We start from the raw sequence: 17,418 nt of genomic DNA, 5'->3' as shown, positions 1-17,418 counted from the left end.
TGTATGGTAAAAGTGTATTTAAACTGGTCAGTTCATTAGCACCTACAAAAATCATTACAATGACTTAAATGACGTGAATGCATCAATTCAAACCATTATACAGTTATGCTTACCATCTCGCTTACCATATCAGTGTATCCAGTTACTAAACTTCGACAACATGCATGAGCCAAGAGAATTAGTTGCTTGATGTACGGGCCGAGAAATATCAACTGCTAATTTCAGATTTGATCGTCAGGTCGTCTCGACCAGAGTTTTAAAGGATAATCGCCTGGTCAGTACTTTGAATGGAGAAATAATGATCTTTTCGGTCATATTCGAACTCCAGCAGTGAGGGCAGACCGTTATGTAGACAAACAAGCCAACCTTCTTAATTTGGCGGTTACACGTATGGTTTGATGAAAGAACATGAACATTGCACTCGGAGGCAACAAACTTTAGGTAGGCCTATAAATACTAGTATGCCCGAAAAATGTTCAGAGATTGAAATGCCAAACGATTTGAAATAATGAATAAAGCAGTGTTCTGACACATAACACAACGCTACACCACAGAATGCAATACTGTGTGCGTTAAGTTCATGAAAAATGCCACTCTTATCCGGTGACTTAACAATTACACACTATTTTTTGTACAAAGTGGAACCCTGGTTGGGGTGGTCGCCATCACCCCGCTATAACGACCATAGAATAGCACCTTTTATGGGTTTGTGAGATATATTGACAAGCTTCAGAATCAGAAATATGCATATACATGTATATAGTAGTGCATGATGTAAACAGGACCAGTAATTGACAATATTGATTCACGTTGTGTCAAACATATTTCCAAGTATGTTGATTCACGAATGTTTCTCAGTTATTTCCTCGATTTTCTCTTTGAGCATTTTGTACCAATTGTCTTCTTTTTTCATCTCCTCAGACTTAGTAGGCATGGTGTACAAGGCCTTCACGTCATCTGGTAGTTGAGGTGTTAACCCTGCACCTTCTAGTGTCTCTGCGAATTTGGCTGGGGAGGCAGTGGCGATGCAGATCCGGGGTGGGTCAGAGGCAGACCTGCAGAGAAAGGGCACAATATTTAAAACTATTATTATTTAAAACTAACCTCTCAGAATGATGGGGGAAAGTATTATAGCTAGTCGTGTGCAGGCCTCCTCCCCGTACCATGAGGCCTCCTCCCCGTGCCATGCCCCCCCCCCCCCCCCCCATCCCGCGAGGCCTCCTCCCCGTACCACTTCAAGCATACGTCCCTTACCTGGAAGCCAGGCTTTCATAATGGTAAGCGACTGCAGTTGCAGTGTGCGGACACAGAAGATACCCATTCTCCTCCCAGCATCGCTTCATGGTCGCTCTTGTTGTCTGATCGTCAGCACAGAAGGCATTGAACAGATCATGTACCTGTAATATAAACCAAAGACGATTTTTAAAGCGAACTCCAAATATTTAAAAACAAATCGACGAATATTTCAAAAGTACAATTACATGTACCTTGTTCATCAGGTTCTTCGGCAGTTGCATCTTTGACTTCGACTTTTCAAACTCGTCCATGAGCTGGTTGACGAAATCAGTGTCACCATCACTTAACAGATAGAACAGCCTCTGCATATTGTAGGGATTCTGTAAGGAGAAGGCTACTTTAATAGTGTTGCTCTTGGGCCATACAAGACGTATGTAGGCATCTGGAATTCCTGATAAGATACAACAGTCATGACAATAGGATATAATAAGCTGCTGGTCGGTTGACAACAGCCCTATGTTCATAACAAACAGGAATCTTATAAACATTGTACGTGACAGCACATGTACGCGACTGTACGCGAAGCTGAATATGATCTTAACTGAGACTCTAATAGGAATCAGGATTATCGAGCTGAGCATTAGTGAGGTTTGAGAGGGGTCACTCGAATTGACAGCTTAGGAGGGCTGGATTCATATTGGCTGGTCGGGTAGTGGAACTACCTGTATATCCATGGCAGGTGATATCGTCATCTCCACCTCATCAGGAACGGACCAATCTCCGTCTCGTAATGTCCGTGCTACTATATCATTAGAATTAACAGCAGTGGTGAGCTTGACGGGCACCCCCATCTTCCACGCTATGGTGCCACCAGTCACATTCCCACATGCACCGGTAGGAACAACTATCTCCACTGTTTCTCCAACAGATCGACAAACCTGCAATATAACAGATACAATTCATGGTTAGTGTTTCATTCATAAACGCAGTGGAATGGAAAGTGCCACTCGTTACATTCCTACACAAGTACCAGTTATCATATAACAAACAGTAATGTACCTTGAAGTATCCGTATACAAAGTGAGCAATCTGGACCATGATACGGGCCCAGTTGATGGAGTTGACAGAACAGAGATTATGCTTCTTCGAGAAGGCTTCATCTAGAAAGCAAGCCTTGATGGGCTCATCTAAGTCGTCAGAGGTGCCATCAACTGATGAAAAAAGAAACACGATATCAAAAGAAATTAGATGGTCAAGGAACTGTAAATGATTACACATGTACATGTTGTAGAGCTTGAGTTTTCTCTCTGATTCAACTAATGTACCGGCTGACTTCTTTATCACATCGGGTATTCACGCAATGGACAAGCAAACCAGTTATGGTTTATCGATAAGAGTCGGTCACTAGCTGTAGCTCTAGGACCTGTAGTTGCAAAAAGGCGATACCTTTAGCTAGTTAGAGAAGCTTGAAGGAAATCCCGATCGTAATGAAACATTTTGTCTGGCTGCTAACTAATTGATCATGCCAGTGGTCAGTTCTGTGCAGTTACCTCTGTATATGTGGCAGTTCTCTTCAATGACAGTAGTCATCATCAACTCCTGTATCCGCGAACATCGCCCCTTGGGTAGAAGTACGATAGTATCGATCCACTTCAGCCCTCTGACTGCCTCTAGGGCGGCGCTGCCCGTATCTCCAGAAGTACCTGACAAAATATAAAATCGTGTTAGCTTGAAAGTATTCAGAAAAGTACTTCAACGACATTAATGCGACATCAATCCGAGCGTCGATGGATGCACAGATCAAATCAAAGACACTGGATGGCACCCGTCTTTTTCAAGATGTGTTATGTTGTCTGTAGTTTGTGTCTTTGGGAGCTTGAGTATAAACATGCCAATCACCACTATCGGTGCAACATGAATTCGAGCCTGGGTCCAGGCCATGATGCTGGTCGAGCTTTTTTCCCCCAGCAATTATGGCGAAAAGCTGGATTTTGTGTGCTTCGTTATCTATCCCATGGTTATGGCGGTTCGTAACCGCAGTATCTCGAATACAGGAACAGTAGCCATGGCTAATAAGAGGAAAAGACATGTAATCTCCTGTACTCACCAACTAAGACTGTGATGTGTCTCCTTCTCTTATTAAGGAAATACTCCATAAACTGGCCAACGCACGAGAGAGCCAGGTCTTTAAAGGCATAGGTGATTCCATGGAAGAGTTCGTGAACATTTAAGCCATCCTTAAGTTTTGCTACTGGACACACGTCTTCGTGACGGATTCGTTTGAAGGCGTTGTCAAGAAGAGCTGAAATGGAAGACAGATTAGAATTGGTATTGCAGAGAAACACAATAAAACGTGTGGCAAACCTTCATGTAGATCAATGAAGAGACAGACTGCTGTCCAGCAGAGTTTGAGTATTTTCGAGTTGGCAATAAATGCAGAAAACCTCAACATGCATACAAAGGATTAGAGTCAATACAAATCAATGCTTAGCTTACTTACCATTTAGTTCGACCCTTGGAATCTCATCCTCTGATACATAAAGACTAACAATTTCCTTCGCCAGTTCTGGATAGGATAGCTTTGACCATTGTGTGAGAGTTTCTAATGAAATGTTAGGTATGGTCTCTGGTAAGATTAGTCCACCGTCAGGGAGAAAGCCGGGTGACATCAAAGCGTCTTCGAAGGACATTCCCTGCCGGGATCCTCTGGTGCTAAGGTACTTCATGATCTTTGAAAGAAGAGAGAGACATGGATTTATATGGAACTTGATTCCTATAAAAACACGCCAAGCAGATAGAGTTCAATGACTTATTCACCAGCCAACGTTTAAAGGCAATTAGGGTCGGAACGAGACCTGGTGATCATTGCAAACCAACCGGTGTGACAGATGTTCGGCTCCCTACCATTGAACTTAACTGACAGATGGTTTAGCCTGTAGTGGTTCGGTAGGCCTCTATGGGGATGACTTGCCAACATGGTTAGTCTGTAACTCGTCACAATTTCCCACATTGCTTTCTTCTCATTCATATTGTCACACATAGACGCGGCACACGTGCTCAACCTTCGAGCGAGAGGCATGCTGAGGCACAGACTACAAACAGTTGGGTAGGATACAGGTTTGTGGAAATGGTCTACAACCCTGAACAGACACATACATACATAGCATCACAACCCCGTACATACATAACGAATTAGATACCTACTTGTATTTTATATGTGCAGCTCTCCACATTAGCGAATGTAGGCCAGACGTACCAACACTGCAGTACTTAAACACGACCGTCGATATAAATGGTAGGCCGACTAGGCCTATAGATTTGTTATCATTGTCCACCGGGGAAAATCTATATGGGATGATATCATGGTGTGTGACCAGACAACAAAGATCAACTTATATAAGTGTTTATACTTATAGGGCATGTATAACTCCTCGATATTGAACAATAGGTCATGCTGCCCATTAAAAGGCCTTTTCTTTTCAAAGGGTAGACACATTTGTAGCAATACGCTTTATGCTGATAAAATAAGTTTTCAGCCAAAACATCATACAGGAGTGAGTATGTAGATGTCTGCAATAGTTCCGCTGAGGATGTAGCTTTCGTTATAGCCATGATTGATTCATTGTATTAAAACGAGCGAAAGATTGAAGGTGGAGACTGGCGCGCCACCTTATATCGCGCTCGGTCAGAGTTTGCAGGTACGGGCGAGGACATCATATCCAGAGGGGCGGATCTAAAACTTTTCTTTACTATCCTACTACAATCAAATGGTGGACCTGCGTGTGGCACGAGACTCTTTAAAGTTAATACTTCAAGTCCCGGCAGTTTGGTTCCTTAGATAATGATTCTTTGCGGCAAGAGTGAATGCTTGAAATGATGACCCTGCTATCATTGCACTGATGCAGCCGTTTTGGGCCAACTCAAAGAAAAGCGTAAATGACTCCACTCTATGTGAAATAGTTCCACCTTTTCTTAGGCACATCAGGAGACACAGGAAGCTCTGCCCTTCAGGCGTTCAGAGGATTGAAGTGGATAGATACCATTGTCCTTCTGCCTAAGGGAAGATGCTCACATATACAGGAGCTGATGATGACAACCATTATCGAGGACAACCACCATGTCTACAGAGGTAAACGTACATTGATGGTCCAGAGTATATTCAATGCAAATTATCTTTGTTTCGGCTTTCAAATGCCAAGGGGCCTCAAAAAAAAAACAAAACGATTTTTCATCAGCATTTACTCCGAACCTGAAACACTGATTCTACAAAAGAGAAGTAGCAAACAGCAGTTAGCCTATATTTACAATGCAAATAGTTAGCCTGATGTCAATAATAAATACTCTCTTTATCTTTATGACAAAGAATGACAACGGCAAAACAGATTCATTCACCTCCTCTGTGAAACGTTGGCTGAACAATGATTTTATACCCAATATCATTTATGTCTACATTGCTTTAAAGTCTAAATCCATCGTGCCGACACTAAAACTTAGCTTATTCTTTGCAAGACATTTATAAACGAAATAATTATTTCCAGCGTCTAGTTCCGTTGCCCTTTCGATAGTCATAGTTGCTGTGATTGTCCCAGTTTTATCGTCAACCGTCCGTGTGACCCTGACGCTGCCTCGCTCGACTTTAATTCGGCGCCAAAACATATCCTCTGGATCAATTTTGACATTATGAAGCTTCATCCACTTTGGAGCTTTGTAAAATTCTATCTCGGGGAGTGGACTTCCTGTGGCCTCGCACGTGAAGGTCACCTGAAAGAAAGTATGTTATAGTTTAGAAGCATGGCAAAGGCAACCATGTATATATACAATAACAAAAGACAGATCCACACACTATAATCTATCTGCGTTACATGGTAGCAGAGCGTAGTTTAAATGCGTTATTCCAAGCACTTACCGTCTTAGGCTCCGCGATCACAATCTTCTCGGGTGTCGCTTTGACCATCTTTACTGGCTTGAACACTGTTACCTTCACTGGGATGATATTGACTTGTGGCCACGGCTTGATCTGGCTCCCGAGACAGAAATACGATTCAGGCTGTGCGTCTGGTTGTGACATCAATGGATGACTAACAGCTTCGTAGGATGTCCCAGCTTCGAAGTAAGGTATCGTAGATACTGCTGTCACATTGTCTTTCGAGATGAATTTACTAATTTGTAGGTTAGGGCGTGGATGTCCTGCGGCTATGCAGCGGAGACAGTCCTCACCAGCCCTGACTAATAATTCAACCTCACCAGTGGAGTCCATTGGCATGCTGTAATCCCCGGAACAAGTCGCGATCCCTAGCAGAATCTGGTCACTTGGCGTGTATGAAACTTCAGAGTAAACCTCTATTGAGACTAAAGTGTTATGCGGTAACAGGAGTGTGACTGACGTCGCGTAGAGACCCGCAGCGACAGATGTGAATGGGTCAAATGTCAGAGTTGCTTCCATGGAGGTATTTCCCAGATTCGTTTGAACGGAAGCTGAGTCAGGAAGAGATTTATCCAAGATGTATTTCACCCTTTTGAACGCGATACTTGATTCTGTCACTGGCCTCCATTTCATGATATGGAGTACCTCACTCTTAGGTATCGACACGCCAAATGTCAGCGAGCCTTTCGTGTTTGCGCGGATCCTTGTAACAGCGTCAGGCAGTTTCGTAATTGACGGGAGTACGATGTCAGTTTTATTGAGACCTGAACTCGGAATGAACAGTTCTAAAGTGAGACTTTTCTTCGTAACGACTCGTAGACTGTAAAGCGAATCCTCACTATCGGCGACAACCAGCTTGCTTTTGTAGACATCACCAGTCGATTCGGTTGTGATTTTGTGTAGATGATCATCTGGGAAAAAATGAAGATCCTGTCAAATTTCTCAGAAATGCAGTATTATGCAAGTTCATCGAGTTGGTTTTTATCATGATGCGGGGTTTATTTCGCTGACGGCATTTAGTTTCTATTCATTGTTTTGGAAACAATGTTTCATTTCTTCGTCTTACTTAGCATGCAGATGCTCGGTTGTCACTATGCTGAAGTAAAGGTTACTTTTGAAACATGCCCTGCTTTTTCCCCCAACACTTTGCTGATAAGAAACTGTCTTGTTAACCCCGATAATACACATTCATACGGCACTTATACGAGAAGAACATAATCATGATAAATGATAAAATCGGTTATCAATATTGTTAATGTGTCAATCACAGAGAATAAAAGCAATGAGTAGGACACAAATTACGCGGCTCTTTGCATAATCGCCATGCAAGCATTCAAAACCCAGTGAGAAAAAACAACAGTACCTAACAAAAAGTGATATACAGTGAATAAATAACTACACTGAACACTCATGAAATCAGTAGTGGGGGAAATGGTGAAATTGAGAGGTTGGCAAACCAAGGTCGTTTCCTAATGCCATATGGGGATCTTTAAGTATATCAAGGTCGTTTCCTAATGCCATATGATGATCTTTAAGTATATCAAGGTCGGGTCAGTTATTACTTACTAACAACTGGTACAACATGGAAGTCATCCTCCGTGGTGATCCTTCGTCTCCACACAAGTTCGATAGGTGTCTCTGATATCAGCGTTGCAGATAATTCTGCGGGTCGACCAGGTTCCAAGGTTGAAGAGTGGAAACTCGTTATTTTAGGTAATACATCAACCTAGATCGATAAAACATGAGACAGATATAGGATATATTAGGATCAGTTGAACAGACCGAATCATGAGTACAAAATCCATATTTGGACGTGCTGGAGTTAGTCAATGTGATTAACCTCATGATGCACCTTTCAGGGATTTTCATTTTCCTAAAAAAAACCTCTAAACGGTACATATTTGAGTTGACGAATTTCGAGTTCGACCAGGCTGGAGGAGTTCGACCAGGCTGGAGGAGTTCGACCAGCCATTATAGGAGGCGTTAGTGGCACTGGTCGAACTACTCCACAGTCAACAAGTGGTGGAGGGGTGGAGTAGTAGGACCAACATTTATAAAGTCGGCCCTTAGTTTGAATTTGAATAAGGGGTGTACCCTTTTTGTCCCTATTCAGGTACTTTGCGGGCTAGAGCGTTTTACGAGTACAAGGAGCAATATTTCTCTACTGATTCCTTTAGGGGTCTTGTAGGAAACATCAAGGGTAACCCCATCGTTTCAGTTCCATGTCCATAGGACAAAGGGTTAACGGTAAGGGACGCTTTGAAGTTTGAAAAATATATTACGTAATAACTCATAAACAATAGACTGCCTGGCCTTGTAAACTGAGTTCCTGGTAGCCAAGGGGATGTTCTTTACGGATGCAAAGTTTCAGGTTTCAAAAGCTGAACAACGTTTATTTCTATGAGTGTAGAGATGGCACACAGCGAACGTTTCCTCCGGGGTCCCTGGCATCACTCGACATCGTATCAGAACTTCTTCAATAATGTTTATATTGAAAACGTATCAGCTTTATGTCCAAGTCCATCTCTAATATTTACCCAGAGCTTCTATTCTAATCATCACTATATCTAAACTGTGAAAACCAAAAGGAAATTATAGGAAAGTCCATAAAGTTTAACTTACCTTTTTTGTCACTGGGATGGACTGTCCAAGAGACAGACTCATTACAAGCACGACAAAAATAACTCCAAGTGATAACATGTTCGATTCGAATCTCCGCAAAATCCGTGAGTTATCCTCCTGTCATATCGCGATCTCGGTTTTATAGACAACCGCTCTCGTGGGCATACCGGAAGACGACAGAGATGATGGTTCCATGAAATAATGAGTGACCACTGCAGTATTTACCCTGGTTATGTAAACTGGGTCAACATTGTTCCGAGTCTATTGAGGGAACTCTTCAACACTATTTGTCTCTGGAAACATGTCCTCAAACATGTTTATCTTGACGAGGCCTATATTCGGAATGCATTTACAGAAAGATGCGAATTCCTTTTGGTGTACGCTGTCAGGAGGACTATTTAAAATTACCAGTATTTACGTATCACCTTGTATGATCTAAATGTTTATACTCTGACCCAACGTTCATTCCTGGAAATCCAACCTTCCCAAAAATACTAAGATTTGTTTTATCATGCATTTTTTCCAAATAACTCACACTGCACGATATCGATTATCGTCTCATTGTAGTTAGACAGGAATGGTTTTCTCATTGGTCAACTCACTGAACGTTTATTTCGATAATGCGAAAAGATCCGTGGTCACATCCTTATTTGGCAGTATTCCCATTGTTGATATCAAGTATGAGTCTCATTTATCAATGAACACAAAGGGAGAAAGCTGCCATTTTAGTTTCAATTATGAATTGTAATAAGTGATCAGTTTATAATGGGCAGGGCTGAAACCTGGGCTCGTGGAGCCATTAGCTGTTTAGGTTAATTACGATGCTTTCTAACCCCATCTGCTAATGAACAGTGTTACACGAAGTAACCATCATAAAGTAATACTATTGGACACCAATTCGTTGATATCGATTGGTCATTTACAGATTCGATTGCGTGTGTATAATAGATCACGAACTTCTGTCCAGAATTCACTCATGTTGACAGAATTGTTGGAAAAGTACCTTAAGTTGTTAATACTTACGTACGGTTCGATGTGTCTAGCGCAGCGCTATCGCTCGATGGCGCAGATCCACTGATAGCGCATCACATCAATACCTGGATATCACAACAATCGATAGATAAATTGTGATATTCTCTTCTCGAATCTTTCTTTGATAGTTAAGCAAATGAAAGCCAGGCGTCACTGCGTGTCAATACAACGGATTGCACTTTTGGTATACCGTTACTGTTGTTGGTGAAGCAACACAAGCATTCCGAGGTTGGGAATCCAGCATTGCTTCCAGGCGAGAAGAATTCCATGTGGCACTTTGTTGAATATTGATGCAAGCAGCATCAACACCTAATTTAAAGGATCTACGCTTGTTATATCGATTTGGTAGTATTTATAGTTGCACAGCCTTTGTCGTTGTTATGCTTGTAGTGGCTTCAAGCATCTCGAAAGGTTTAGTTAGGATGAAGGAGTAGATGTGAATTGAACGGATTACAAAGGGTATCTGACGTGAAGGATAATTGCGCATTCGTTTCCTGTTTACACATAGAAAAACAAGCCAACATGTCGACCACAAATTCTAAAGAGCATGAGAAGATAGAGATAACTATTACTTCAGAAACTGGTACGACTGATCAAGTACCCCTCACAAATAATGAACATGAGGCCCAACCCACCTCGCCAGTCAAGAAGGATACTAAAAACACCTTGCAACCACCGAAAATAGCGGAACAGGAACAGCGATATGAGATTCTGAAAATTGAAGAGAAGCATGGGCCGTTACATAATGCAATCCCAGTGATGCCACTACCTTTGGCAATTGTGTGCTGTTTATTAAACATCGGTTGCCCAGGACTAGGTGAGTACCTTTTGAGCACTTCAAGTACCTTTTGAGGGATTTAGGTTCCTTTGCTTCAAATCTAGAAAGATCACAATTCGAGAAAGTAGATTCATTCAACAAATCAGAGACACCAATCAAAATTGACAAACGAGCAGTCTTAAAACATTTGCTTTTATCAATGAGCACTTCAAAGATCTCGTTTAGGATGGGTCGGTCGAAAGATGAATCATTTGTTGAAGGACTTGCTGTTGTTGGAGTTTGTTTGCATCAAGTTACATATACAGGCTGATTGCTTGGCAGACTGTTGTCATCATGGAATATATTCTCTTGATCACCAGATTTACATCTTGTCATTGCTAAGGCTTAAATGTAATACTGTGATGCACAGTTAGCTCAGCTTTGAGTATGAAGTAATTGACAGCAACATTCAAGAACAGGGTGAACATACTCATCATCTCCTTCATTATCAAAGCATTCAATTGCCCCAAGAATACTGCTTTACTACTTTTTATAGGTTTTTTATCGGGCGATAGCTAATCATGATAAAAAGGTCGCCGCGTAACCTAACAACGCGTTAGAGAATATTGCAGTGTAATATTTCACTTTCATCTTCCAACCATAATACGTGTCCATGCATTATGGTGTGCTCGTGCATATACATGTAGTGTTGTTTTTACCATGTTAGGCACCATCTGCAGCAGAATAACAATTATCTAATGCATTCTTAATACTATAATACAATATTTTTATTGATTTTTAGTTTCGTGATATATTTGTTGTTAGGCGTGATGCATACGCTATCTTTGAAACCTATCTTCCTGAAGAAACGGAAAGAGGAATGGATAATACATAGTGATAGTTTATCAGGGATCGTTCATAGATATTATATATGTATGTGTCTCACAACCTTATCAAAAATGCTTGGAGGACGAAGATTGAATTTTTTTAGGTAAAACATGGATTCGGATTGATTTTCAGGTTGACACATTGACATTAATTTAAGGCTTGACCATAGGCGCCACCATTTTGGCTGGAACTTAAAATCCTAAAGCAACGGGAACTCGTTTAAAATTAAGTTGATGGTAGGTGTCGTCTCTCTGGAAAACAAAGAACTCACCGTTTTACCACTGGCACTGATAGGTAAGGAAGCTCTTCGTGTATCCTAATCCTGGAGAGAGAAGTCTGCTGCTTCATTGTCATAGATATGTTGTCATTTTGCAGTCGTTAATCCGTTGATGAATATATTCATTGGATATGACGCTTTACCATCATTATACTTATGTACATGTTAATTACCTCATTCGCCATCTGTTCAACAATAATTTTTCATCATTTATTTCGCAACATCCCCGAGAGACTTTCTAGGACGTCCACATGCCTTTCGGTGGACAAGACCTCCATTTAATCTGGGCGGGGTTGGCAGCACCTAGCAAGCATACCCTTTGTTTTCTGTGTAACGAATCTTGCCTTGAATACCTGAATTACTGCTTGGGGAAATGGGCCGTTACAAGCATTGGGGATTGTTCTAGAGACGAGAAGCTGGCACTGGGGAACCTCATGCTATCTAAACATGGCAACTAGCTGCGTTTCATTGCTTGGATATGTTTTTCGAGCTGACATTCAGGTTCACCTGTGGATGAAACAGTAACAAGTTTGAGAACACCAAGAGAGGCCACACCACCTGTAGAGTCGGAAACTAGTTCCTGTGTTTAAAGTGCGGTAATATTAGTCAGCTCAATGAAAAAAACATGCTCTTGGCTATCAGATGGAGACGTCTTTGCCTACAATGTTATTTAGTAAGATGAGCCCGCCAGTCGAGAGTCTGGGATAATATGCCGTTCTATCGCGCTGGTCCAACACAAGTTATGATAAAAGATTGACGAGCATTTCTACCATTTGTAATCAGCTTCCTTCCAGACTAAATATTTGAATGCCTGTGGTATTGGGAGAGGGATAAAAGTATCATACACAGAAACTCGTGGTATCGTACAAGATGAAACGATAATAAGTTGATGAGCATGGACGTAGTGAACGAACAAGTACACATGGGTATTGACCATTTTCCATGTTAAGAAGTTGTATGGAGCTAGCAAAGAGATCACACGCTGGAATAATTGTGCGACTCCACTGGGACACCAATTTCCTTAAAGCTTGACTGCCATCGCTTCCAATTAGATTACAGTGGAACCCCGGTCGGCGACCACCCCGCGATGACGACCAAGAATTGCCGGTCCCGAATGGTTTCCTCTCTAATTACCATTACAAGGCGCCCGGTAACACGACCACCCCGGTACCCAGACGCCACGACCACTGAATTGGGCGATCCCAATGACCAAATTCACCCCTTTAACCCGACCGAAGGGCCTAATTGCCGTGAAAAGACGAATGCTGCCATGATTTCTGTTAAGAAATTGATTGCGGCAAATGTATCATGCTACAGATCAAAACATTTTCAAGTCTTAATTTTTCAGTGTTTTTCATCAGTCCCAAAACTTTTTTGACTTTGACAATTTTTCAAAATTTTGAACTGACTGAAAGTTGAAAAAATTTCTAAGTCCAAACTTGTTTTCACTGGAGTTTTTTTCTGCTGAAAATGAACCAACATCATCAGTCCCCAAACTTTTTTGACTTTGACTTTGAAAATTTAAATTTATCAACATTTTGAACTGACTGAAAGTTGAACAAATTTCTAAGCCAAATTTTTTTACCATAATCAGAATAATTTTTTGGTCATGTTTTATTTGACACGAAGTACATTAACATGAATCACATGATTCTTACTACGCAATTATCGGATTCTAAATGTCATTAATCGAACCTAATTGATTATTCCATTGATTAGCTTTTTATAATGACACTGCTTATTCCACGGACAAACTCATCAATTCGCATTAAGATTTTATTATTAATGCCTCGAAACGGATTTTGAATGTTTATATAAATTAATACTATGAAAACTAGTAAGACTAGCTATTTCCGGGTCCTCATCTGGCTAATTTCGCCAGCCTGTTGTTGATAGTAGCAAGGGAATTTGTTGTAAGTTCAAACAGGGACATCTGGGTTCAATGACGTATAACTCGTAATGAAAGTAACGTAAAAAAGTACACCTCCACTTTGATGTTGTAATCAAAGTGTGGGAAGTCTTAACATAGACAACTAGCCAAGAGCATTGCAAAAATTCCTCTACACTCTCCTACAGTGAATCAAAAATGAGAAAAGTGCACAAGTCAACTAGCAATGCTGAGCCCTGGGAGATCATTTCTTCCTCTCGCAACCAATTAACTCAGCCAACACAGCTTTATTTTCGTCAATCGCATCGCCTCCAACCACTGCAAATACAGAGCTAGTGAATTAATGGTGACATTTACTTATGACGTCATTACCCTACCGCAACCATGGCAGAAAGGAAAAAGTATCGATGTTTACTGAGATCGACGGCATTTGCGTTAATACCTTGAGCCGGGATCGCATACACATATGCAACATCTTTGGTTCCTTGTCTTTAGATGGCGGAGAGGGCTGTACAACAGAAGAAGTGCCCTTGGTTTAGAGGCAGAAAGGGCTGTACAACAGAAGAAGTGCCCTTGGTTTAGAGGCGGAAAGGGCTGTACAACAGAAGAAGTGCCCTTGGTTTAGAGGCGGAAAGGGCTGTACAACAGAAGAAGTGCTCTTGGTTTAGAGGCGGAAAGGGCTGTACAACAGAAGAAGTGCTCTTGGTTTAGAGGCGGAAAGGGCTGTACAACAGAAGAAGTGCTCTTGGTTTAGAGGCGGAAAGGGCTGTACAACAGAAGAAGTGCTCTTGGTTTAGAGGCGGAAAGGGCTGTACAACAGAAGAAGTGCCCTTGGTTTAGAGGCGGAAAGGGCTGTACAACAGAAGAAGTGCTCTTGGTTTAGAGGCGGAAAGGGCTGTACAACAGAAGAAGTGCTCTTGGTTTAGAGGCGGAAAGGGCTGTACAACAGAAGAAGTGCTCTTGGTTTAGAGGCGGAAAGGACTGTACAACAGAAGAAGTGCTCTTGGTTTAGAGGCGGAAAGGGCTGTACAACAGAAGAAGTGCCCTTGGTTTAGAGGCGGAAAGGACTGTACAACAGAAGAAGTGCCCTTGGTTTAGAGGCGGAAAGGACTGTACAACAGAAGAAGTGCCCTTGGTTTAGAGGCGGAAAGGACTGTACAACAGAAGAAGTGCCCTTGGTTTAGAGGCGGAAAGGACTGTACAACAGAAGAAGTGCCCTTGGTTTAGAGGCGGGAAGGACTGTACAACAGAAGAAGTGCCCTTGGTTTAGATGGCTGTTATCTCTTCGTTACTGTCTTTGCATCGTCGGATGAAAAGATAAGCATTTGGTGTTATTCAATCTTTATAGTTCCTCTATCCGAACCCATCATTTCCTTTCCTTTATAAGATCGATATCACTATAGCCTACTAGGTGTATGCGCACTCTTCCCGTAATGTGGGTTTCTACCATTTTTCGTAATGGTCGATTAGCGTCTGCTTTATTGTTATCACCTCCTATTACAATGGTAAAAAAGGCCAATGCTATTAGTGGTTGATATTGTTCTTATCATTCTTTTTACTGATCGCGGCAAATGGCAAAGGATAAATTATATACATTCATGTTTTAGTTTATCATCCCAGGAAAGATATTTTGGTTGTGGTTTCAATCTGCTTTTGTTTTGTCAACATTCAAATGCTTCGATGCAGATCAGTCGTAGCATGCCGCAACTCTCAGATAGATTCCAGGCATCGCATTGACTGCAAAATACATGAAATCTAAAGGAATGGCATCTCAGTCGAAAACTTGATCTTAAAAGTTGAAGGCCTAATACCCTTGTTGACAGGTCGCTTTGACGTACTTGCACTATCGTAAAGCCCATCGTGCGTCATAGTAGCGAATCCTCAATAAACTTTGCCTCTATAGAGGACCCGCCAACCCTCGCACAAACCTTCCCATGGAGAAAGCAAAGCCTAGCCGACATGTTCAGTATCGGTGCCTTGGAATGCTACTCAATATCAAGTTTCCTCAACTTGTATTGTCTTTCACATTCACACGTCAATGCCACGTTCTCGACTCCTCCGGATATTATTGTATCAGCCTAATCTGTCAAGTTTTCACCTGTAACTGTACCTACTTGTAGTGGGCGAAGATTACGTCATTGCAGGGACATTTCTTCCACTCTCCTCAAAACTGAGCAACAGTTGGATTAGCTTTTTTCTTCCGACTAGACTTAAACCTTGAACTCCGGGGAGTGTGACTGCAAACCTTCGGCTACCCCGGAGTTGACAGTCTCTGGGGATATCGTTCAACTCTTATACGCGATGTGGCTCTTGCTCTTGCCCTTCTTTGCAAATGTTGATGGTCGATATTCGGTAGAGAAGTTAGACTGTTAACTAGTGCTTTTATCACTTCGTCCTTACTATGGATATGATAGCACAAGAACGCTCCATCGCAGGGAAACAACATCACCTGCTGGAATGTAAACACTGATTTCAGATACCGGTTTCACAAAGGGAAGTGAGCCATTGCCGAGGTCTCAATTGGAAATGATACACCTTATACCGTGATTGCAAGGTCCATGTGAAATGCTAACCGTCTTCGATATACAGGGTACTGATATAAGCATTTGCGAAGTCCCATATTGGTAATGAACTTGGATAACTTGATTGATCTGTGTGATTGGATATTAGCGAGCAGGATCTGATAGTATACATTGCGCCGAATGTATCATGTATCGGAATCCTTACAGAACAATATATCTCACTTAACTCCTAAGTACCATTCGCTGAAGAACACACAAAACCAGTTCGTGGCCGTATTCTGACTGTAATTTGTAAAGTCAAATGATAATAAATTGTGGGTCGTATTTAGCATTGCGAGTTCTTTCAAGTCGTTTAGTAGGCAGTTATCGGATAATTCGATAACGGGGATGAAGCTAGTTTGTCTTCACTAGCTCTAAATATGTCTCTGTTCCATTTCATCATCCCTTGTAGATACACTGTTAGCTATGTTCCGTGCTTCATAGGTCAGTTTCAAAAGGCAGTGATGTACATGTATATAGATCATTGTGATATCATAAAATGTCAAGTGCATAATGTAATATAGAGAACATTGCAGTGCATCCGTGTCTGTATTTCTCCTCCCCAGATTGTACAGCATTGTGGTCACCGATGATCTACCTTCTAAGAATGCCATCAAGGCACTGGCAACAACACAAGGCACGAAATTGCAATCGGCTAATACCACTCTCCTTACAATGGCTCCATTCCGCAAGTAAACAGCTTAGATCATGAACATGCCAGTGCCATCAGAGACAATGTCCGGGCACCATGAAATAAAAAGCAGTCGTATCATCTTCGCATTAGGCGGGTCATGCACATCCCATGAACCATACCAAAGATTACCGATGGTCTATCGCGATATGTCATGGTTGTAGCAATTGGATGCACTTGTAAAAGCAAGAACTGGCCATGCTTTTCATCATACCCTGTGCCGTACATCATGCACAGACACAAATAAGAAAACTTCAGAATGATGCGAGTTAAACATTCCACAGACTAGGTTTACCTTCACGAGCTAATGGACGGCTTTCTGCGCTATACCTAGCAATGCAGCAGTTAGAAGTTGGTAAATGAGCTGTTTCAGGGCTTCGGTTCTGGTTTCCTTTCAAAGCGATGGTAGCAAAGGATGTAATGGTCTCAGAAGTATAGAGTTAGAATAAGTCAGAACGCCAGTATTATCCAGGAAGAGACCACCATTTCATTGGCTTATTGATTGAGATGACGAGACAGCAACAACAAGGCGTCTTTATTTG

At 41.7% G+C, this 17,418-nt stretch overlaps 3 protein-coding genes across 6 annotated transcripts in view; 1 reads left to right on the top strand and 2 right to left on the bottom strand.

Moving 5' to 3' along the window:
* Positions 1-12: 12 nt before the first annotated feature.
* On the bottom strand, positions 13-11,815 carry LOC135485125 (threonine synthase-like 2). 3 transcript variants are annotated; one of them, XM_064766875.1, is made up of 9 exons: positions 11,731-11,815; positions 3,737-3,965; positions 3,344-3,538; positions 2,787-2,939; positions 2,296-2,447; positions 1,959-2,174; positions 1,488-1,616; positions 1,255-1,397; positions 13-1,055 (listed from the first exon to the last, which is right to left on the bottom strand). In XM_064766875.1, the coding sequence occupies exons 2-9, from the start codon at positions 3,960-3,962 to the stop codon at positions 842-844; spliced, it is 1,428 nt and encodes a 475-aa protein (XP_064622945.1). In that variant the 5' UTR covers positions 3,963-3,965; positions 11,731-11,815; the 3' UTR covers positions 13-841. The 3 variants fall into 3 exon arrangements, with proteins under 3 accessions (XP_064622945.1, XP_064622946.1, XP_064622944.1); XM_064766876.1 differs by lacking the exon at positions 11,731-11,815 and adding an exon at positions 9,806-9,843; XM_064766874.1 differs by lacking the exon at positions 11,731-11,815 and adding an exon at positions 4,441-4,602.
* LOC135484737 (uncharacterized) lies at positions 5,461-9,140 on the bottom strand. The gene is made up of 4 exons (XM_064766398.1): positions 8,783-9,140; positions 7,727-7,886; positions 6,143-7,071; positions 5,461-5,997 (listed from the first exon to the last, which is right to left on the bottom strand). Exons 1-4 carry the CDS (start codon positions 8,858-8,860, stop codon positions 5,683-5,685), a joined length of 1,482 nt encoding a protein of 493 aa, XP_064622468.1. The 5' UTR covers positions 8,861-9,140; the 3' UTR covers positions 5,461-5,682.
* The window catches only part of LOC135485127 (protein stum homolog), a 31,763-nt gene continuing 24,339 nt past the window's right edge, over positions 9,995-17,418 (top strand). For both annotated transcript variants that reach the window (XM_064766879.1, XM_064766878.1), the window contains exon 1: positions 9,995-10,631. In XM_064766879.1, coding sequence (XP_064622949.1) covers positions 10,337-10,631 — 295 coding nt within the window. In that variant the 5' untranslated portion in view covers positions 9,995-10,336. The remainder of the gene's footprint in view (positions 10,632-17,418) is intronic.

The sequence above is a fragment of the Lineus longissimus genome, chromosome 3 (genome assembly GCF_910592395.1).
Source record: "Lineus longissimus chromosome 3, tnLinLong1.2, whole genome shotgun sequence".
Classification (NCBI taxonomy): domain Eukaryota; kingdom Metazoa; phylum Nemertea; class Pilidiophora; order Heteronemertea; family Lineidae; genus Lineus; species Lineus longissimus.
This window is presented reverse-complemented; position numbering and strand designations above follow the sequence as displayed.